The sequence below is a fragment of the Dasypus novemcinctus genome, chromosome 2, assembly GCF_030445035.2.
Source record: "Dasypus novemcinctus isolate mDasNov1 chromosome 2, mDasNov1.1.hap2, whole genome shotgun sequence".
Lineage (NCBI taxonomy): Eukaryota > Metazoa > Chordata > Mammalia > Cingulata > Dasypodidae > Dasypus > Dasypus novemcinctus.
In genome coordinates this window covers 118,735,611-118,760,013 of record NC_080674.1, presented here as the reverse complement: position 1 = coordinate 118,760,013, position 24,403 = coordinate 118,735,611, and the positions used below count along the sequence as shown (strand labels likewise).

Here is a 24,403-nt window from a genome sequence, read left to right as displayed (position 1 = left end):
TTATTAAAAGAAGAAATAGAAGACCTAAACATACCAATCACAAGTAAAGAGATTGAAACAGTCATCAAACAACTCTCCAAAATGAAAAGCCCAGGACCAGATGATTCCTGAGGTGAGTTCTACCAAGCATTCAAAGACCTATTATCAATCTTACTCAAGTTCTTCCAAAAAATTGAACAAGAAGGAATGCTACCAAACTTATTCTATGAAACCAATATCATCCTAATACCAAAGAATGATAAAGATATTAAAACAAAAGAAAATTACAGACCCATTTCTCTAATGAATACAGATGCAAAAATCCTCAACAAAATACTTGCTAATCGAATACAACAGCACATTAAAAGAATTATTCATCATGAACAAGTGGGTTGATCATGCAAGGTGATTCAACACAAGAAAATCAATCAGCATAATACACCACATTAATGAATCAAAGAAGAAAAATCTCATTATCCTGTTGATTAAAGTAGAAAAGGCATTTGACAAAATACTGCATCCTTTTTTAATAAAAATACTACAAAAGACGGGAATTGAGGGAAACTTTCTAAACATGTTAAAGGTCATATATGAAAAACCCACAGCCAACATTGTACTCAATGGTGAAGACAGAAAGCTTTCCTCTTGAGATCCAGAAAAGGAAAACGATGTCCACTGTCACCACAGTTGTTCAAGATAGTGCTAGAGGTTCTACTAGAACAATCAGGCAAGAAAAAGAAATAATAGGCATCCAAATCAGAAAGGAAGATGTAAAACTTTTGCTATTTGCAGAAAATATGATCTTATGTCTAGAAAGTTCTGAAAAATCTACATCAAAGCTGCTAGAGCTAATAAACTATTTCAGTAGTGTGTCAGGATACAAGATCAATATGCAAAAATCAGTGGTGTTTCTATACACTAGTAATGCACAGTCTGAGGAGCAAGTAAGAGTAGTAATTTTTAAAAAATTAAACATTTAGAAATAAACTTAACCAAGGATGTAAAGCACTTGTATTATTAAACTACAGTGCATTGGTGTTTTTTTGTTGTTGTTGTTGTTTTCCACTTTAATCCATATTTTATTCCTCCGTTCTGTGGTCCCTGGGATGGTGATGTCCACTCCAGCTCTAGATCAAGAAGGGGCTTAGATTCCACATGGATGATGGATGCAATTCTTCTACTTGCTGTTGTAGGAACTCTTGATTCCCTGGTGTGGTAGTTGACCATCTTCACCTCCCTGTTAGCTGACCTGGGTAAGTCCACAGTGTATTGTTAAAAGAAATAAAAAAGACCTAAATAATTGGAAAAACATTCCATGGTCATAGACTGGAAGACTAAATATCATTAAGATGTCAATTCTTCACTGCATGGTAGAGCCTGGTGCCACCGCCGCCGCCTGCACCGCCACCGCCCCGCGACGACCACCGCCACCCCCTGCCCTGCAGCCGCCGCCACCGCTTGTTTCGCCGCCGCCTCGGGACCGGCTGTATGATTAGGCCACAATCTTCAATGAGTAAACATATTCCTCAGTTCTGTGGTGTTCTTGGTCACACATTTATGGAGTTTCTGAAGGGCAGTGGAGATTACTGCCAGGCACAGCACGACCTCTATGCAGACAAGTGAACTGTAGAAAGTTATTACTACTCCACCAAGAAACCCCCATAAGAGTGGTTAACCTGGACACAGAAGTGTTGAATTGAAATCTGCAGAGCATTTTACAAGAGTTCTGACCTGGATGGGGTAAACCTCAGTGCACTTCTTTATATTGCCTCAGTATTACTGGCTTGAAGAATCGCTGCTTCTTGTTAGGAGGTTCATTTCATTTCCCATTACTCCCAACTTCATATGCAAAGCACTGAGAATTTCAAGTGGAGTATCTTGAAGTAGGCTTCAGTTTCTTTACATCATTTCTGTATTCTTTTTTTTTTTTTTAATTCTTTCATACCTTATTGAGTGTTTTTTAACTAAATTAAAATGGCTCGAATGAACCGCCCAGCTCCTGTGGAAGTCACATACAAGAACATGAGATTTCTTATCACACACAATCCAACCAATGCAACCTTAAGCAAATTTATAGAGGAACTTAAGAAGTATGGAGTTACCACAAGAGTAAGAGTATGTGAAGCAACTTATGACACAGCTCTTGTGGAAAAAGAAGGCATCCGTGTTCTTGATTGGCCTTTTGATGATGGTGCACCACCATCCAACCAAATTGTTGATGATTGGTTAAGTCTTGTGAAAATTAAGTTTCGTGAAGAACCTGGTTGCTGCATTGCTGTTCATTGTGTTGCAGGTCTTGGGAGAGCTCCAGTGCTTGTTGCCCTAGCATTGATTGAAGGTGGAATGAAATATGAAGATGCAGTACAGTTCATAAGACAAAAGCGGCGTGGAGCTTTTAACAGCAAGCAACTTTTGTATTTGGAGAAGTATCGTCCTAAAATGCGGCTGCGCTTCAAAGACTCCAATGGTCATAGAAACAACTGTTGCATTCAATAAAATTGGGGTGCCTGATGCTATTGCCTTGGAAGTGGAACTTGAGAGAGGACCTAATTTGTCAAACATAATAACCCACATATTGGTGAATAAGTCTAATGAAGTTTCCATATGAGTATTGAAAAGCAGTCTCACCATGCTACAAGTTTGACAGAATTGCACCTCTGTGGGTTACAGTCAACCTATTTGGATTTTTGCTGGTCAGCATTTAAAATGGGCTTATCATTTGTAACAATTGACCTTTTCTGAAATCATGCAGTATTGAGTTATAAGTTGTCTTTAAATCTATTCCCGTACCAGGATCTTATCAATATATAAGAAATTTTTGAGAGATTAGGTGCCAAAATACCCAGCACAATACTTGTATATTTTTAGTATCATACAGAACTTAAAATCCCAGGAACTATGAACACTCTAGACCTTATGTGGTTTATTCCTTCAGTCATTTCAAACATTGAAAGTAGGGCCTATATGGTTATTTGTTCACTTTATGTTTACATCTCCCACATTCGTACCAATATACATCAGGTTTGTGCAGCCATTGAATTTTGTTGGGATTTTTACCAAGTCTTACGGTGATTATTTAATGTCAACAAAATCTCATCTTGCGACTTTAGAGGAAACCTCCATTTTGAACATCTGCATTGTACAGAAGCACACATGTCTTTAATGTCTCCAGACAAAAAAAAGCCTTACAGTTAATTTAATGTTTGCACTTTGGGGTGCAACTTAACCGGGGAGGGCCTGACAAATAAATGGGAGGGGGCTATTAAATATTTTAGTAAAATGTTGCTTTCGTCTTGTGCGGAACATGTAGATATGCTCTTTAATTTAGTAATTATTTTTTTAAAAGGTAGCGATGCTTTGTTATGATAGCTACAAATAACTCTTAATCATAAAATTTCTGAAATTCTTGTAATTTTTTCCATATCTATTGGAAGTTGTTTACCAGCTATTTTGTTTGAAGTGTGATTTTTTTTTCCTTCTCTTCCCAACCTCTTGCAAAAAAAAGTAGGTTTCTGCTAATGAATTCAGCAGACATCTAATATTTTATATGCCTTTTGAGCTGTGTAACTTAATATTTGGATAATTGATAATTTCTTTTATTATGTAATTGATAAAATGGTGATGTGTATTAATGTTAGTTCAACCATATATTTATACTGTCTGGGAATGTGTGGTAATAGTTCTGTGGGAGAAATAATTTGTCAGTGTTCACCAGCTTGTAAAAACCTAGTGCGAGAGCTTAAACATCTAAATAAATAATGAAATGCAAAAAAAAAAAAAAAAAAAGATGTCAATTCTACCCAAATTGATATACAGATTCATTGCAATCCCCAAAAAAATTCCACCAGCATTTTTTTAAACAAATGGAAAACACAATTATCAAATTTATCTGAAAGGTAAGGTGTCCCAAATAGCAGAAACATCTTAAAAGGAAAAGTGAAGTAGGAGGACTCTCACTTCCAGACTTAAATCATAAAATCTAGCTACAATGGTAAAAATAGCATGGTATTGGCATAAAGACAGACACATAGACCAATGGAACCAAATGAATGGTTCAGAAACAGCCTCTCACATCTATGGTGAAGTGATTTTTGACAAGCCTGTCAAACCCACCCAGCTTGGGCAGAACAGTCTATTCTACAGATGATGCTGGGAGAACTGGATATCCATAGCCAAAAGAAAGAAGAAAGACCCCCATCTCACACTTTATACAAAAATTAACTCCAAATGGATCAAAGACCTAAATATAAAAGCAAGAACCATAAAGCTTCTAGAAGAAAATGAAGGAAAACATCTTCAAGACCTGGTGGTAGGTGGTGGATTCTTAAACCTTACACTGACAGAACAGGCAAAAAAGAAAACATGGATAAATGGGACCTCCTCAAACCTAAACACTTTTGTGATTCAAAGGACTTCGTCAAGAAGGTGAAAATGCAACCCACTCAATGGGAGAAAATATTTGGAAAACACACATCCGATAAGGGTTTGATTTCCATTCCATATAAAGAGATCAGACAACTCAACAATAAAAGAGCAAGCAATTCAATTGAAAAAATGGGCAAAAGATTTAAATAAACATTTCTCCAAAGAAGAAATACAAATGCCAAAAAGCACATGAAAAAATGTTCCCTATCACTAGCTATTAGGGAAATGCAAATCAAAACATCAATGAGATATCATCTCACACCACATAGAATGGCCATTATCTGAAAAAAAAAACCACAAAAAGCAGAAAACATTAAGTGCTGGAGAGGATATGGAGAGACAAGAACATTCTTTCACTGTTGATGGGATTGCAAAAATGATGTAGCCTCTCTGTTTCCTCAGGAAACTAAATATAGAACTGCAATATTATCCAGCAATTCCTCTAACAGGAATATATCCAGAAGAACTAAGAACTGTGACACTAACAGGCATCTACACACTAATGTTGATAGAGGCATTATTTACAATTGTCCAAAGATGGAAACAACCCCACAGTCCATTAATCAATAAATGGATAAGGAAAATGTAGTATATACATAAGATGGAATACTATGCTTCAGTAAGAAGAAATGAAATTGGGACACTAATGATAACATGGATGAATCTTCAAGACATTATGGTAAGTGAGGTAAGCCAGACACAAAAGCACAAATATTTCATATTCTCATTAATATGAACTAAATACAAAGAATAAACACATGGAGTTAGAATCTAGAGTACAGTAATTAGGAGATAGGAGGAGGGTTAAGAATGACTACTGATGGGCATAGAAATTTTAATTAACTTTACTGTAAATGTTGGAAACGGATGGAGTTGTTGATAATGCATTTTGGTGAGTAGCAGCTGGTTTACAATTGGGAATGTGGCCGGAAACGGGATTCTAGGAATGTAAATGTCAACTGAAAGAAAGCTAGAGAATAATTTAGGGATTGACTAACACAGTGAACGCACAGGTGGTTGAGAATTGTGGTTGATACTACAGATGCTAGAACAGATGTACTTCACTATTGCAAAGTGGCGGGAATGTGGAGAAGCTTGGGGGAAAATACAACTGGAGTGACCTATGGACTGTGGTTAACAGCAATACTGTAATATTCATGCATCTATGCCAAAGATGTAGCATGTTGATAATGGGGAAGTATCAGTAAAGTGTGCCAAATGTATGCTATGGCCCATGGTTGGTGGTAATAATCTGATGGTATTATTTCAGAATCTGTAACAAATATTCCACCACGGTATGGTGTGTTGATGAAAGGGTGTTGTATGGGAATTCTGCACATGTGCAGCATTGTTTTGTAAGTTCACAATTTCTGTAATAAAAATACGTTTAAAAATTAATAGTGTGGATTGAGGAGGAAATACACCAAATGTAAGATATGGACTCCAGTTAGTACTAAGATTTTTGATGATATTATTTCATAATTTGTAACAAAAGTTTCATAGCAATGAAAGGTGTTGATAGTGGGTTGATGTATGGGATTCTGTATGATGATGTTATGCATGTTTGTTTTATAATTTCACAACTTTTCCCATATATTTATTGTTTATGGATGCTCATATATGAATGATATACTTCAATAACACATTTTTAAAAATTAAAAAAATAGAATGAGCTTAGAGAATGGAAAGCTGAAGGTTGATCTGTGCAGAATTGGTTAATAAAAGGTTGTTTGTTAATCTTTGGGAAAGGATAGAAAAGTTGAAAACAAATCACAGTGTTTGTAACTAGCAGCACTATTATATGGGTTTGACAATGGTTCAAAGGAACAGTCTTAGCTCATATATATTACTAGAAGGAAAGCTAAAAAATTTAACGTGGACTATATAAACAGTGAAATCTCGTGAAATATGAATATGGATAATGTTGCAGAAATAAGATTGTTTTTCTTAGAAACTGAACAAATGTGTGTTAATGTTACAAGGTGTTAATATCAAACAAAAACCCAACACATTATGCTAAGTCAAGGAAACCAGACCCAATGTACTACATATTGTATGATTCCATTAATATAAAATGTAAATATAAATCAATTTATAAAGATGGAATTATGTAGGGCTAGGAGAAGGATAGTGGGATTGAGAGGTGCCTCCTAAGGAGTGTGTAGTTTTTCTTTTTGGAGTGATGAAATTGTTCCAAATTTTTTGTAGTGATGAATGTATAACACTGTGATTATACTGAAAACCATTGATTGTTCACTTTGGATGGGTTTTTGGTATGTGAATATATCTCAATAAAATTGCTTTAAAAAAGAAATGTAAATCAATAAAGAAATAGTTTTTATGTTTTCAGCTCTTCTCAGGCGATGCTGTGGGTGATTCTTTTTTTTCTCTTTTTAAAAAATGTTTCATTTAAAAAATATGAGAGGTCCCCACATACCCCCCACTCACCCCACTCCTCCCACATCAACGACCTCTTTCATCATCGCAGCACATTCATTACATTTGGTGAATACATTTTGAAACACTGCTGCACCACATGGATAATGGTTTACATTGTAGCTTACACTCTCCGCCAGTCCACCCAGTGGACCATGGCAGGGCATACAGTGTCCAGCATCTGTCCCTGCAGTATCACCCAGGACAACTCCAAGTCCTGAAAATGCCCTGTGGGTGATTCTTACTTTGGGAATTCTTCATTTCTCCTCTCCTCCTCCCATTTCAACACTGCTACATAAACCCTCCTTCCCCTACTTCCATTTCTGACACTCTTTGCCTCAGTACATTGGCTCCAGGTTTCTGTCTAGCTCCTTCGATTTGATGATCCAAATGAGATATCCAATAATTTCTTCACTGACTCCACCCACCCTTCTCAAATAAGAAGCCAAATCAAACCCTCTCCCCAGAACCCAGCAGCCTCCCTCCCTCTCAACTGCTTTGCCTGCTAGAAGAGAAATATGGAAGAGGTTAGCCTTCTTGGTCCACCAAGAACACCACCTGGAAATGAGAAGTGGAATAGAAAGAACAGAAATAAATACATTCTTTCCTAATCACACCAAGTACGATAATAGAAGGTGAGTGAAATGGAGAGGAATAAGAGAAATGCCTTAAGCCATTCCCAATTGAGGGAGGGGAGTGGGCGGGAGGGTTTTGGTTTGCCAAATGGTTGCCGATGCGAAGTACCAGGGATCTGTTGACTTTTATAATGGGGATTTATTTGGGTCAAAAGTTTACAGTTCCAAAAAAAAAAAAAAAAAAGTTTACAGTTCCAAGGTCATGGAATGTCCAATAACAGCAGAGATGCGTTCTCACCAAAGTCACCTGCTGTGTTGCCATATGTGAGCCATGTGTTGAAGTAAGAGGACCACCAATCTCTGCCGAGGTTCAGATTTTCCCTCCAGAAGCTACTGTCTCTTGATGCTCAACTATGAGCAAGCAAGCATAGAGCTTGTCTCTCAGGGCTTCTCTCCTGGCAGCTCAGCTGTAGGCAAAGCTGGAGTCTTTTCTCCCACATGGCAGAATTAAACATGCAGTTCCCTTTTTTCTGTGTCTGTGTGAGTCCATTTATATCAGACCCAGCAAGGGGTTAGGGACATAACCTGAGTCATGCCTCACTGATGTAGTTCAATCTTATAGAACAATCTAGTCAAAGGCCTCTGAACTCAATTTAATGCAATGGAAGTGTATAAATACCCAGAGGAATAGGTTAGTTTACAAATGTAACATTTTTTCTTTTTGGGATTCATAGCATAATTTCAAACTGCCACAGAAGGCTTCTGGCCTAAGAGTGTCAGAGTAATTGTTCTTGCTATAGTGTCTCCCCTCTAAGACAGTGTATTTCAGCCAATATGCAACCGAATATACATTGTATGAGAAAAACATATGCCCATAAATGAAAAAGTTTTATGAAACTATATATATACTCACTACGTGAAAGAGATTCAAATATTTTCTACTTTATAGTACTCTAGTTCATTTAACATTTTTAAAAAAACAAAAACAGGCCAGGCACCAACCACCAAGATGATTTTACTACCCAATGATGGGTCCCAAGCTGCAGTTTGAAAAACACTGCCTTAAGGCCTTAGCATATGATGTTGGGATAGAGGTTTTCTCTGTAGGACTCATGATCTCACCATTTCGCTCACTGGAGGCCATTCTGATCCCTGGCAGAGTACAGTTGCTCAGCTTAAATCTAGGATAACTCGGTTCCTTGCAAGACATGTATTTAGCCAGGGATTATTTAAGGTCAACTAACTAGTCATCTGCCAGGTGAAAGTCTCCTTTTCACAGCTAGCCCAGCCTACCACGGCTGGGGTGTAGGTGGCTGGAGGGTGAGTCATCATCTGAGGTCATGATAAAATGATGATGATACATAGGCATGAACACACTCAAATTGCCCCAAGTATTTCCTATTGTGTTTGTCAGACCTTTTAGTTGCAAGAAGAAATCCAAGTCCTTTGTGTATAGGAGGTACTGTTTATGGAAAGAAAATATCAAACCCCTCTCCAGAAATTTGAATTTAAATACTATACAGCTAACTGAGAAACAAAAATAGAAAACATTTAAAAAGAGAGAGTCTGATTTTATCTGTTGTCCTATAATAAAGGCCCTGGAAAGATCATTTTGTAGAGCATGACCCAGTTTTATAATTAAATAAAAATAATAGTGAATTTCATTGAATTTTCCAGATGAGCAAAACAGTTTGCTTTCCATGCATTATCTACTAGAATTATCACAATATCCCTATGAAGTAAGGGATACTATAAAACTCCCTTTTTCTTTAGATTTGGTTATCTTTTTGTTTTTTGATTTTTTTATTTTTAAAGAAGCTTTAGATTACATGAATAATTCGTCAAAATTATAGGAGGATTCCCATATATCCCACTCCTTCCCCTTCCCACACTTTTCCCCAGTAACAACATGTTTCATTAGTGTGCTATATTTGTAACAATTGATGAACACATATTGAAGCATTGTTACTAACCATGGTCAATAGTTTACATTATAGTTTACATTCTGCAGGGCACATTTTTACAGATTTTGACAAAATGTATAATGGCCTATATCTGTCACTGCAATGTCATTCAGAACAATTCCAATGTCCCAAAAATGCCCCATGTTACACCTATTCTTCCCTTTCCTTCCACTCAGAACCTCTGGTGACCACTGCCTTTATATCAGTGTTATCATATCTTCCATTGCTAGAATAATAGCATCTACTTTAGACCATAGTTGTATTCCTCCTTATGTTTGTTCATTCTTCAATCTTGAAGATTTTAGGTTGGTGATGCCCACTGTTTCTGATTGAGAGGGGGATATAAACCCCAATTTATAGATTAGAAAAATGAAACTCAAAAGGTTAAATAATTCGTCTGAGTTCACCCAAGAAGTAATTAGCATTGACAGGATTTGAATTCAGGCTGCCTAATTCTGTGTGGACACAAAAATGTGTCACCCAGGGAAGCGGATTTGACTCAATAGATAGAGCATCTGCCTACCACATGGGAGGTCCAGGGTTCAAACCCAGGGCCTCCTGACACATGTGATGAGCTGGCCCAGGTGCAGTGCTGGTGTGTGCAAGGAGTGCCATGCCAGGCAGGGGTGTCCCCCATGTAGGGGGGCTCCATGTACAAGGAGTGTGCCCTGTAAGGAGAGCTGCCCAGTGCAAAAAAAGTGCAACTTGCCCAGGATTGGCACTGCACACATGGAGAGCTGATGCAGCAAGGTGATGCAACAAAAAGAGACACAGATTCCTGGTGCTGCTGACAAGAATATAAGTGGACACAGAAGAACACACAGCGAATGGACACAGAGAGCAGACAGCTGGGGGTGGGGGGAGGGGAGAGAAATAAATAAATCTTAAAAAAAAAAAAAGTGTCACCCAATCTCTCTTCAAGAAAGGACTTGCTGCCCTGGCTCCTAAAAGTGCTATCAGCAGGCAGCCATCAGTTGTCAGCCCCTTCCGGGATTCACTCAGTCTCAAAGAACCTGTTTGATCAGGATCACAAACCTCTCAGAGAAGTCTACATCCAATGACCCAGTGAGTTGGGGGATATAAAAGCCCAGCAATGGGCAACCAACACAATATAAGCCTGAAAGAACATTTTGGCTCCAGAGCTCCCTATTAGATCAGTTGAGCTCACCATCAGGTCTACATCTAGCTTGACTTCTCCCTCACCCAATCCTGTTTCCTTTCCCATCTTTTCACAGGTGTTAATCACCAGGATACTTTTTAATAGGTATTCTGTACACCAAATTCTATCTCTGGGTCTCCTTCCCTGAGAACCAAACACATATCAGGGAAAAATACTCCCCTCCCAATAGACAAAGCTTCAGGCAATCATCTACCTTGTATACAGAGAAATGGCTAAATGTTAGAATACATAAACTCATAGGTAGTAGAAAATGCCTATCCTGCTGGTCAGGGCATGAAAGGAGAAAGATTGGAAGAACAAGGACAAGGAGGGCTGGGTAGAGGCATATGAATGGGCATATGGGAGTGGACATGAAGCGTGAAAGCCTTTCTATTATATATTAAAGTCCACCAAAGAGCATCCACCATAGAAGAGGCACTAAACAACTTAGCAGACAAAATGACTTGGTCATATGATACCAGCCAGCCTCTGTCATCATCCACCCTAATGCCAGCACAATGGGCATATAAATGAAATAGTCTTGGTGCAGAAATGGAGAATATGCATGGGCCCAGCAAAATGGGCACCCAATTAACAAAGCTGATATACCCGCTGCTGCCGCCAAGTGTCCAACCTGTCAATAACAGAGACTAATGTTGGGCGCCCAATATGGCACCATTCCTTGAGCAGACCAAACTAGCTACTTGATTGCAAGTTGACTACAACAGACCTCTTCCATTCTGTGGAAGATTCATGCTCCAAGATGCAGATACATATTCAAGACCTGGGTTTGCTTTTCCTACCTACAGGACTTCAGCCAGCATTACTATCCAAGAGGCTATGAAATGTTTGATCTAGTCACATGGGATCTCATGTAACATCATGTCAAATCAGGGAACTCATATTACAGCACAAGAAATGCATGGAATCAACAGGCTATATCACATACTGCACAACCAAGAAGATAATGGAAAGAGAGGTAGAACAGCCTGATGCCAGCTTGAAGGTGATAAATTATGAAGTGGGTGAACTTTCTTCCAGGAGACAGAATATACCTTGTATCAAAGACCTCCACATGGTGTTGTGATCTGATGGAAAAGTACATGAGTCAAGGGGTGAAAGCAGGAGTGACCACAATTAACATTATACCTAATGACCCATTTGGGAAATTTGTGCATCCTGACCCAAATTCTCAGGCAGTATTGGAGGTCCTGACCCCCAAAGGGAGAACACCTCCACTAAAGGATACAGTAAAAGTCCTATTAAACTATAAGTTACAGCTGCGTTTCCTAGGCACTTCAGTTTCCTTACGTCTAGATAGCAGTAGGCAAGAAGAGAGGTCACCATCTTGACTGGAATAGTTGACCCTGATCATTAGAAGGAAGTAGGGCTACAATTGCAAAACAGGGACAGGAAAGAATATGTTTAACACGCAGGTGATTCATTTGGTACCTCTTGGTACTCCCTTGCCCAAATGTAACAGTAAATGAAAAAGGGCAGTAATCCCAGTCTCACCAGAGATGAAGGTTGAGGTCATGCCACCAGGTATGCAATCTAGGCCAGCTCTTTAAGGGTAACAGAAGCCTAACACTGGCCAGTGAAGAAGAGAGACAATGTTTTACATATATAAGCTAAAGATGACCTCTCTAGTGGCCTTGCGTGTTGTTTATTCTTTACAGCACCCTGAGGCCATTAGTAAAACCCACAAGCACCACACTCAAATTTTCACATTCCCTATTGTTTTTAAAACAGCCTAAATAAGCAGTTGTAGCCATTTAAAGATAACCTGTGTTTTTTTTTTGTTGTTGCACCAGCTCTCTGCGTGGTCCCACATTCCTGTGCAAGGCAGAACTCTGCTCAGGCCAGCACTCCAAGTGGGCCAGCACTTGGCATGGGCCAGCTTACCACACGGGCCAGCTTGCCTTCACCAGGAGGCCCTGAGCATTGAACCCTGAACCTCCTATATAGACAGCAGATCAGGGAGCTGAGGTGACACAAGAGAATGATTGCCTCTCTCCTACTCTGGAAGGTCCAGGAGCTGCCTAATGAGAATACAAGGAGACACAGAAGAACACACAGCGAATGGACACAGAGAGCAGACAATGGGGGTGGGGTGGGGTGGGGATAAGTGAAAATAAATAAATCTTAAAAAAAAAAAAAAAGATAACCTGCTTTGCAACCCCTGCAAAACAAACCCAACACCTGTTCTCAATTGCTAAGACAGACTGGAGAAGGCCCCACATTTCTTCAGCCCCTTGGAGTTCTCTGGCCCAGAATCTCCCTCCTGTGCTGATTTCTGCATCATTGCCTCAATATGTAAGCACCTGCTCCTTTCCTTTCTTCTCTCTCCCAGGAGTTTGGGAGTTTTCACCTTACCTTACGTCTGCTCTGGTGGCTGCCTTGTGCCACTGGACTCTGGAAAGTTTCCTTCTGTGAAGGCCTACCCTCCCACTATATAGTGGTCAAATATTTTTATTGGTCAACTCTGAAATCTCCAAATTCAAACTAACTACATAATACCTGCAGCAGTGGTGGTGACTGTAATTTATTCCAATAAACTTCCTAGGATAAGATTCTCTCAGAAAGAAAATTTTGGATTCCACCAGAGACCAGGAGGAGTTGCTCTCCAAACATATATGAAGAAGTGGATCCAAATTGTTCAATAAACACGGAGATGCAATTTCCAATTCTTCTTTTTTTATTGATTATTTCTTTTTTTATTTCATGAATTGGCTATTTATATATTTAGTTTATTATTTTTTACAAATCAATTTTATTGATATATATTAATAAAACATAAATCCATCCAAAATGTATAATCATATAGTTGTACATTTATCACTTCAGTCACTGTAGGAGCATTTTCATTATTACAGTAACAATAATAACAGTAATAATAAACAAAAACCAAACAAAACTCATCACCTTTCAATCTCTCTATACTTCCCCTGCCGTACATAGCTGCTATTCTGTTTCCTTCTCTCTAGTTTATTTTTATTTATATTTTGTAAAAACAGTCTTATATATGCAATATAACCCATATTCATACTCAACATGAGGTTTCACTATATTATAGTCCCATGTTACATCTTTTAGCTTTCCTTCTAGTAATATACATGTTCTTAGACTTTCCCTTTCAATCACTGTCATACCCACATAATAGTCACAAACACCATGATGTGCTTTCACCATTTCCAATCATTTTCGAAGATTTACAACCAACCTTCTAACCAATTCTGCACAGATTAACCATCAGCTTTCCATTTTCTACCCTCATTCTATTTTTCGGATGACATATATTCTAATTATTAATTTATTAATTCCGTGCTTTGTTGATCTTCTCAAAGAACCAACTTTTGGTTTTGTTGATTCTCTCTATTGTTGTTTTGTTCTCAATTTCATTTATTAATATTTCTGCTCTGACCTTTACTATTTTCTTTCTTTAGCTTGGTTTGGAATAAGTTACTGTTCTTTTTCTAGTTCCTCCAGGTGTGCAGTTAGGTCTTCAATTTTAGCTCTTTCTTCTTTTTTAATGTAAGCATTGAGAGCTATAAATTTCCCTCTCAGCACTGCCTTTGCAGTGTACCATAGGTATTAATATGTTGTGATCTCATTTTCATTTGTCTCAAGATATTTGCTGAATTCCCTTGCAATTTCTTCTTTGACCCACTGATTATTTAAGAGTGTTGTTTAATCTCCATATACTTATGTATTCTCCCTTTTTGTGCCCATTATTTATTTCCAGCTTTATTCCATTATGATCAGAGAAAGTATTTTGAATAATTTCAATCTTTTTAAGTTTATTGAGACTTGTCTTGTGATTCAACATATGGTCTATCTTGGAGAAGGATTCATGAGCACTTGAAAAGAATGTATATCCTGCTTATTTGGTGTGCAATGTTCTATGAATGTCTGTTTGGTATAGTTCATTTATCATATTAATCAAGTTCTCTGTTTCTTTATTCATTCTCTTTTGACATGTTCTATCCAATACTGAGAGTGGTATATTGAAGTCTTTGACTATTATTGTAGAGACAGTTATTTCTCCCTTCAGCTTTGCCAGTGTGTGCCTCATATATCTTAGGTACTCAGATTAAGTGCATAAATATTTAGTGTATTTACTTCTTCCTGCTGAATTGCCCCTTTTATTAATATATAATAAGCTTCTTCATCCCTTATAACAGTTTTGCATTTAAATCTACTTTGTCTGATGTTACTATTGCTACTCCAGCTTTTTTTTTTTTTTTTTTTTTAAAGATTTATTTATTTATTTAATTTCCCCCCCTCCCCTGGTTGTCTGTTCTTGGTGTCTTTTTGCTGCATCTTGTTTCTTTGTCCGCTTCCGTTGTCGTCAGCGGCACGGGAAGTGTGGGCGGCGCCATTCCTGGGCAGGCTGCTCTTTCTTTTCACACTGGGCGGCTTTCCTCACGGGTGCACTCCTTGTGCGTGGGGCTCCCCTACGCGGGGACACCCCTGCGTGGCACGGCACTCCTTGCGCACATCAGCACTGCGCATGGCCAGCTCCACACGGGTCAAGGAGGCCCGGGGTTTGAACCACGGACCTCCCATATGGTAGACGGACGCCCTAACCACTGGGCCAAAGTCCGTTTCCCTCCAGCTCTTTATTGGTTACTGTTTTTGTGGAATATCTTTTTCCAACCTTTCATTTTTAACCTTGTTATGTCCTTACATATGAGACGAGTCTCTTTTAGACAACATATAGATGGTTCATATTATTTATACATACTATCAGTCTATGCCTTTTGATTGGGGAGTTGAAGCCATTAACATTCAATGTTATTACTGTAAAGGCATTGCTTACTTCATCCATTTTGTCTTTTGACTTTCTGTTGTCATATCTTACTGTTGTCTATCTTTTTACCCTTTAATTTACCCTTTCTAATAATTTTCATTTCTATACTTTTTTCCAAGTCTCTCTTGTTTTTTCCTTTCAGGCTGCAGCACTGCCTTTAGATCTCTTGTAATTCTGGTCTTTTGGAAACATATTCTATCAGTTCTTGTTTGTCTGTGAATACTTTGAACTCACCCTAAATTGTGAAGGACAATTTTGCCAAACACAAAATTCTTGGCTAGCAATTTTGCTCTTTCAGTACCTTTATACATCATACCACTTTCATCTCCCTTCCATGGTTCCTGATGAGAGGCTGGCACTTAATCTTATTGAGGTTCCCTTGTTTGTGACACTTTGCTTTTCTCTGGCTGCTTTCAGAATTCTCTTTATCTCTAATTTGTCATTCTGAATAATAGGTGCCTTTGAGTAGGGCTATTCAGATTTATTCTGTTGGGGTGTGTTGTCCTTCCTGGATATTGATTATTTCTGTCTTTCATAAAGGTTGAGAAGTTTTCAGTCATTATTTCCTCAAATATTCTTCCTGCCCCTTTTCCATTCTCTTCTCTTTCTGGTACACCAACAATGTGTATATTTGTGTGCTTTGTGTTGCCATTCAATTCTGAGACTCTGTTCCATTTTTTTCCCATTCTCTTCTCTTTCTGTTCTCCTGAACTTTATGTTTCAGAAGTTCTGTCTTCAAAGCACTAATTCTCTCTTCAAGCAATTCAAATCTGCTCTTTTGTGCCCCTATGTATTTTTAATTTCATCCATCGTGTCTTTCATTCCCATAAGGTCTGTTACTTTTCTTTGCAGGCTTTCAAGTTGTTCTTTATGCTCACCCAGTGTCTTCTTAATATGCTTTATCTCTTTAGTCATATTTTCTTTCAATTCTTTGAATTGATTTAGTAGAGTTGTGTGATTATCATTGATTGTCTTAAATCCTGTGTCTCTTCAGGATATTTGGTTTGTCCCTTTGGCTGGGCCATCTCTTCCTGTTTCCTAGTATGTATTGTAATTTTTTGCTGATGTCTAGTTATCTGAATATGTTGGTGAATTTACTCTGATGGTCAATTTCTCTCTCTTGCCTATATTTTTTTCATAGTTCTTCTTTAATATTTGGTTCCACTTATTCTAAGTCTTTAAAATTGCCCAGCTTATGTGATCCAAATGGGACCAGGGACTCAGTAATGATTTTCTCCCAGGTGTTACAGAACAGAAAGCATCAAAAACAGGTTTTGTCCATGCAATTTCCAGACTGATCAGCACATGGTGCTCATTGGCCCATCTTTCCATGGAGGTGTTTCAGTCTCCATTCTCCTGTGTTTTGGTCTGGCCAGAGCTGAGATTCAAAATGGGCTCTGCACCCATCCCCACACACTCTCTCTTCCTTTTCCTTTGCAACAACTGACAGGCAAGAAGATGTCTGTTCCCCTCTCAGTCAGCTGCAGTGAAATAGGGTTTTACCCCAGCTTAATATCTTAAGGGTAGGGGAGAGGAGCCCTTCCTGTCCACTGCAGGAGTTTGATAACTCACATCTCTTGTTTTGGGTTCTTTGTTTCTCTTTCCCTCACTCTCCTGGGAATTTTGTAGTACTATCCTGGTCTGCTGACCCCCAAAGCAGTCCTTTTAGGCAACTTTTGGCTCTCTCTCTGTTGTTTTTGTGAGAAAGTTGAGTGCTGCCTATCCCATCTTCCCACAGTTACCCCCAATTCTTGCTTAAGGGTTTGGATGTTACTAAAAGAAAAGCTAGAAGATAAAACATGGTATTGTATAACACAGTGAACCTTGTGGTGGGTGAGGATTGGGATTAATAATACAAATTTTAAAATGTTCTTTTAGGACATAAAACAAAAATACATCAGTAGGACATGGTGTTAATAACAGGGTGGTATATCAGGAAAGAACACACCTAAATCAAAATATGGATCATAGTTAACAGTAACATTTTGACTTTCTTACATCAAATTAAACAGAGGTACCACACCAATGTTAAGTGTCAACAAAATGGGGAGTGGTGGGAATTTTGCATATTTTGTTATCAGAATAATGTTACATGTCACAAAATCAACCAAATTTCCTGTAAGTTACACTATCAAACATGGTCAGGTGTCTAGACAGACAGGAACTTTTAAACAGTGTGAATGTTATATAGCTACCTACTTGTATGAGATATAAATGTATTGTTGCCATAGGTATGTTTTCTGCATAGATAGCAACTCACAGAGTAGTTAACAAAATATTAAAACTCCCTCCTGGGGAGTGTGGACTACAATGTGGAGCACTGTCCATGTGGTGCAGTGGTGCTCCAGAATGTATTTGCCAGGCGTGGTAGATGTGTTGTGATGATGGAAGAGGTTGTTGATGTGGGAGGGATAGGGTGGGTGGGGTGGGGGGGGGGGGGGGTATATGGGGCCCTCATATTTTTTTTAATGTAACATTTAAAAGACAATAAAGAAGAAAAATTTTAAAAATTAAAAAAAATTTTTTAAATAAAATGAAATTCCCTCCTGGGGAAATCCTACTTTCTTCTCAAAAAAGACAGCCAGAAACTCTGGAACATATCAGCCTTGCTTAGTAAAGGAAAATAGGCTAATAAGCCAAGACCTCAATCTTAATGATTGCACTTATGAACTTTATTCCTGTAATAATGAAACTTAGCCTAATTACAATGAATACCTAAGAGTTGCCTCCTGAAAACCTCCTTGCTACTCAAATGCTGCCTCTCTCTAAGCTGAACACTGCAAATAAACTCACTGCCTTCCCAGTGACATGGGACATGACTCCTAGGGCTAAGCCTACATGGCACCAAGGGATTATTACCAATAATTAATCATTTGAAGAAAGACCTTGATTGAAAGGGAGAAATATTAAATAACAGAGAGTTTTTATGACAAAGAGATTTCAAAATGAGTTGGGAGTTCATTCTGGAAGTTACACTCATGCAGGTTTCAGCTAGACTCCACAAAATGCCACAGTAAACAAAGCCAGAAACAAAAGTACTCCTGTGGGTCCTAGGTACATCTGGACACTACAGGCAAGCCACACAAAATCATCACGCCCTCAGGGAACTCTGTCTGGGAATATATGAAAACTATGTCCCAATATAACAGTTATACTTAGGTATAAATCTGCTAATTATGATTCTTCTACTTCTTTTATTTGAACCTATAATTTTCAATTTGTTAAGTATATTTCTAAGAGACTTAAAGTCTTCAGATTGTTTCTAGGCTGGTGGAGCCCTCAAACCCAGCAGTGGACAACTTCTACTATTCAGTTCTTCAAGCCTGCCCAAGACAATCAAAATGATGATGGACCAGACCCAGCCCAAAAGGAAGAAATATCTTCAACTGCAAGCAAAACAATTCCATCCCTCTGTCCCATATTATCTAAGTCCCTTTCCATTCTGAAGTAGTCAGAGTGGACATTGTTCCAAATCTCAAAAGACTGAGAAATGAATGGAAACAAGGGGTGTAACTGCTGATTTATTGTTATTGTATGTGTCTTGTGTTAACTGAGTAACATATAACATTGATATGAAAAGAAAAGAAAGGGCTTGGTGCTACAACTGCTAAGAGTACTGTTAGAAAACCACCTTCAGCTCTCAGTCCCATTAGGAGTGAAGACAATCATTTCAACAAAGGTCACAACCTTCCTGGGTCAGTCCACATCCAATGACTGGTTAAGGGAGAGGTATAAAGGCCCAGTCATGTCAATTTCATTACAGTAATATATAGTGGGCCATGTAGTAGGCAGAATAATGCCCCCCCCCAAAAAAAAAAGATGTCTATATCCTATTCCCTGAAATCTATGAATATGTTATGTTGTATGGCAAGAAGGAATTAAGGTGGCAGATAAAATTAAGGTTGCTAGTCAGCGGCTGACTATAGATAAGACTATTATCCTGGATTATCTGAATGAGGCCATTGTAATCACAAAGGTCCTTTAAAGTGTAAGAGAGATGCAGAGGAGGAGATCAGAGTCAGAGAATGATTTGGAGATACTATGCAATTGGCTTTGAAGATGGAGAAAGTGGCTACGAGTTAAGGAATGCAGGAAACCTCTTGAAACTGGAAAAGGAAAAAGGGAAAAAAGAAAGTCTCCCCTAGAACTTCCAGAAGGAATGCAATACTGGTAACACCTTGATTTTAGCCCAGTGAGACCCATTTCAGACCTCTAGAATTCTAAGACAATAACTTTGTATTGTTTTAAGCCACTAAATTTGTGGAAATTTGTTGCAGCAGCAATAGGAAATGAATACAGGCCATTTTAACTCCAGAGTTCTCCATGAGATCAGCCAAGGCTGCTCTCAAGGCTACATCACAGCATCACTTCTCCCCTTGCCCAATTCTGCTTCCTTCACCTCCTTCCACCCATGTTGATCCTAAGGGCACTCACTCCCTGGAAAGCATCCTGCACATTAAACTCTGTCTTGGAGACTGCTTCTCAGAGAACCTAATATGTGACAGATTTGTAAAAGCTCATGATGACTTCTCATAAAGTTTATCATTGTTATCTGCTTTTCAACATTATTTAAAAGTATAATACCTGACATATGAATAGCACTGGCCCTGATATTAAGACGATGTGAAGTAAATGTAAAGAACATGTGTTTGACTGGTAGATTTGGACATTACCTTTTTGGATTTAATTGTCCTCACCCACCACCACCACCCCATAAATAGGAATAATAAATACCTACCTCCTCTGGATATCATTAAGTAAAGTAATGTGATTTGTTTAAGCACAATTACTGATTTGAGATAAAGGCTCATTAAAGTTAGTCCAGCTCCCTCAACTCTACCTCACTGATTTCCCTCAGTTACTTATGACCTCATTTAATAATAAATAATTGATACTTGTGGGAAAATTATCAATAAATTACATGATTCTGTTCTCAAAATGTGAGCTTTAAGAGAGTTCTGAGAGATCAATATGACCTGAGGTGGTGGAAGGGAGGCTTCTTCAGGGATATGGGAACTGAGCAAGGATCATAAAAATACCCTAGAGAGAAAAGTGGTAGAGGGTACCAGAGAGGTCCGTATTCCAAGTCTACCATGTAGGAAAAAAAAAAGTTCAGGTAAACTGAGAACTTGGAAGGACAAATGCCAATATACCATTTGAACTTTATTTCATCATCATCATCTTCTGCTTCATTACCACAACCATTACCACCATCATCAATAATTACAAAAAAACATTTAACAACTGCCCACTGAGTACCATGCATTTTGATGACAGGTATTTGGACAAATCAAGTTTTCACAGCACTGCAGTTGTTTAATCCATTTTAACTGGTAACTTTAAATATATAAGACAGTGTATCTTGTAATATGCAGTGTATTTTCAAATACTACACAAATACAAAGTATTACTATAACCAAGAGGAATCTGAGAAGAAAAAAACTGGATAAGGACAAAAATGTTGAGCTGTGTACTTGTCTCAGAAAACTCATAAAACCTTTAAAATTATGACATAACCAGCCCTGTAAGATTTATGGACATGGGTATTTGCTCTCATTCCAAACTCTGCTTTACATTTATCATTTTTATATTCATGTGACATCTTTATTTTCAATGTCTTATACATTTCTTCCCCTTTTTGTAAACTTTTCATTGAAATTTCACATGCTTCATATCAGCAGAGAAGCAAATTCTTTTCTGGAAGGTTGCATGTAATCTGTTCAGCCATTTCTGAGTTACCCAAGCATAAACAAATGTTGTTTAGGAAATTTGTCAAGATCTGCTTTTTTGTGTGTCTTCAGATTTAATTCAAATGGCTTAGATTTAAACCTCTAGAGCTGTTGTGTAAATATTCTTTCAGGAGAAAAACAGTCTTTGCTTTGAAATATAATTAGTTGAGATTTACCCTGCACTTTCTGGGTATATGGAATGTGGTTGCAAAGAGATCCACGCAAATCCTGGAAAATTCTTTGGGTTTCCAAACCTCCATAAATGTTGTATTTAGAAAAATAATTTTTGTCTTTTTTTCCCCTAAACCATCAGTTTTCTAGGAGAATTTAGGGGCATGAACTCCTGTCTGGCTCTTTTGTCAAACAGTATTGAACATTTTATTTTATGAAAAATTAGAAAGAAAAAAAAAGATCTAAAAGACTTGTTCCAGTTATCTAAATCGCCCACAAAGCTTAGCAGCTTAAATTATCATCAGAGATATAGGGGTTGGGCTGGGCTCAGCTAGGTGGTTTTTGCTCAGGGTCTCTCATACAGTTGCAATGGCTAGGGCTAGGTTCATCCAAGGGCTCACTCACCCATTCATGTCTGGCACCTAGGCTGAGAAGGCTCAAATATCTGGAGGCTGGAATAGCTGGGGCTACTTGGACTTGAGCTCTTTATGTGGTCTTGGACTTGTCATTATGTGGTCTCCCCAGGTGGTTTCTCCAGCATGGCAGCATCAGGGTGGCCAAACTTCTTTCATGGCAGCTCAAGGCATCAAAGGGGTGTCCCCCAAGTGAGAGAGCCAGGTGGAAGCTATATTGCTTTTTTTAACCTAGCCTCAGAAGTGAAGGCAGTCACAAAAGCCCACCCAGTTTCAAAGGGAGGCAACAGACTTCACCTCTTGATGAGAAGTGCTCCAAAGAATCTGCCATCTTGTTTTACAGCCACCTCAGGACTTATAGGCCGCTGGCAGAAAGCTTGGGACAGTAATGAGTCATTCACTAAAACACAAATTAGTTCATTGTGATTCCCCTCTGAATAGGATAGTATAGTGTTAAAGGGCTCCTAGCTCTGGAGTTAGACTGCCTAAGCTTACCTCTGTACTGACACTTACCACTCCTGGGACCTTGGGCAAGTCTCTGTGCCTCAGTTTTCTTATCTTTAAATTGGAGATAAGGAGAGCTGACATTTATTGAATACATAGTAGGTGCCAGACATCGCCCTAAGTGCATATATACTATCTTACTATATCCTCAAGATAACTCTATGAGGTTAGTTACTTACCTCTTACCTCTTAGGGTTGACACTAACAGAGCCATCTATCAGGTCTGTTACGTGGATCAAATGAGATCATCTGTTATATTCTCTGTTGTTATTACAGCTGCTGGGGTAAATTCTGGAGATGCCAGGTCCTGAAAGTGAGCCATTAACAGATATGGACCCAACATATACAATGCCATACAGGGGCGCAGATCTTCCCAGTATAGAGAGCAAGTCTTGTCGGAACTAAGAAAGTCAGATTTCGTAACAGGTGTGAAAAATGAATAAAAAGACCAGTCGTTCCGGATCTTGCTTGGAGGTATGTGTACGGACTCCAAGGCAGTCCTGGAAAGTGGGATCACGGGCACCGCTCTGAATTGGCAAAACGGGAGTGTTTACCTTTTTTCTGGAAAAGGAATCCACGACCCGGGGCGGTCAGAGTTCTCCAGAGGGAACACCCGCTTCTGCCTAAAGCGTCCCTAAGTGCTACGGGCCCGCGTCGTGGTCGGAGGCCAGTGACGACACCTTGCCCGGGTGCCTCCTGCGTTCTCTGCCTCCCCTCGCGTCACCGTCGCCACCCTTAGCTCCCTGGCTGCTTGAGCTGCCTTCCCCCCACCTCTCCCCTAAGGTGCCTGCTCGAGCGATTCCGGGGAGCCCGTCTTCCCAGCTCGGGCAAAACGCGGAGAGCTGGAATCCTCGGCGGAGCGCCCTGCGCCACTGGGCATACTCCGTGGCCAGGCAGGTTCGGGGCTGCGAGGAGCTCGCGCGCCGCCCGGGTTCTCCCGCTGCGCCCGCGCCCGCGCCCGCGCCCGCGCCCGCGCCCGCGCCCGCGCCCGCGCCCGCGCCCGCGCCCGCGCCCGCGCCCGCGCCCGCGCCCGCGCCCGCGCCCGCGCCCGCGCCCGCGCCCGCGCCCGCGCCCGCGCCCGCGCCCGCGCCCGCGCCCGCGCCCGGCCCGGCGGGCGCGCATGATGGCGGCAGCGGCGGGGAGCGCCAGCGGCGGCAGCAGCGGCGGCGGCGACGGCGGCAGCAGCGACACGTCCAGCACCGGCGAGGAGGAGAGGATGCGGAGCCTCTTCCAGACGTGCGACGGAGACGGGGACGGGTACATCAGCAGGTAAGCGGGGAGGTGCGGCGCGCGCGTGGGGGCTCACGCAGCCCCTCCGCGCTGCCCTCGACCCGCCTCTGTGCCCTGGCCCCAACTTCCAGCGAGTTGCTCGGATGCTCGCGGGAAAAGTTGGCCGCGACTCTGCGAGGCCGTCGCCGGCTCGGCCACCGAGGCCCAGGGGCTGTTCCTCGCCGTCTGGAGGTGCCAGTTGGTCCAACTTTTCCCAGCGTGGTCTTTGTCTGGGAGACATCTCTTCAGGAGTGAGAGTCCCCTCTTGTCTGGTGGTGGGGTCCAGGGGTCTCCGAGAGCTCGCGTCTGTGGGGAGGTGCGAGTGGCCGCGTTCAGGTAGGAGGGCTGCCCCGCCACCTCCGGCTCCGGGAAGCCGCGGACCGCGCAGGGGTCTGCTCGGCTCGCACCGGCAGAGGGGTGCGCTCCGTGACAGTTTTATTTGTTTTTATTTTTTATCTTATTTTATTTTTATCGGTGACAGTTTTAAAGGAGAAAAAGCCATTAAGAACTCTCGTGTACTACAGAATTCCTGCATTCCAAACTTCAGAGTTCAGGAACGGGCAAAGTTTGCGCCCCAGTTCTGATGATTTTTTTTTTTTTGAGGTACTGGGGCTGAGAACTGAACCCGGGACCTCATATGCTGGAAGCCGGCACCCACCCACTGAGCCACATAGGCTCCCCGAGTTGGTTTTTTCGTTTGCTTGTTGTTTGTTTTTTGTTTGTGTGTTTTTAGGAGGCGCTTGAACCTAACCTGGACCTCCCTTGTGGGAAGCAGGCGCTCAACCTCTTGAGCCACATATGCTCCCCGCAGTACTGAATTAAACACGTTACCCTGAAGGGATTGAGGCACCCAGGGAGCAAATTAGGGGTATGGAGAGGAGTCTGCAATATAGACCTTACTCCTTACCCCGGGTGCTCCGGTTCACCAGGTGAGCTTTGGCAGGTATCTCCAGGGGCCTCTGAGTC

The 24,403-nt window shown here is 40.3% G+C and overlaps 2 protein-coding genes and 1 pseudogene across 3 annotated transcripts in view; 2 read left to right on the top strand and 1 right to left on the bottom strand.

Moving 5' to 3' along the window:
* Positions 1–23,152, bottom strand: part of YTHDC2 (YTH N6-methyladenosine RNA binding protein C2) — a 143,181-nt gene extending 120,029 nt beyond the window's left edge. The window contains exon 1 of one of the 2 annotated variants that reach the window (XM_071209454.1): positions 22,348–23,152. Coding sequence is in view for 1 of the 2 variants with exons in the window: in XM_058277155.1 (XP_058133138.1) it covers positions 22,355–22,382 (28 nt within the window). In the remaining variant the exon portion in view is untranslated. The remainder of the gene's footprint in view (positions 1–22,347) is intronic. The other variant, XM_058277155.1, reaches the window with a different exon arrangement.
* Positions 1,605–3,765, top strand: LOC101417790 (protein tyrosine phosphatase type IVA 1 pseudogene; annotated as a pseudogene).
* A 102-nt stretch (positions 23,153–23,254) lies between the features above and the next one.
* MCC (MCC regulator of WNT signaling pathway) overlaps positions 23,255–24,403 on the top strand; it is a 512,678-nt gene continuing 511,529 nt past the window's right edge. The window contains exon 1 of the mRNA XM_058277125.1: positions 23,255–23,437. Coding sequence (XP_058133108.1) covers positions 23,289–23,437 — 149 coding nt within the window. The 5' untranslated portion in view covers positions 23,255–23,288. The remainder of the gene's footprint in view (positions 23,438–24,403) is intronic.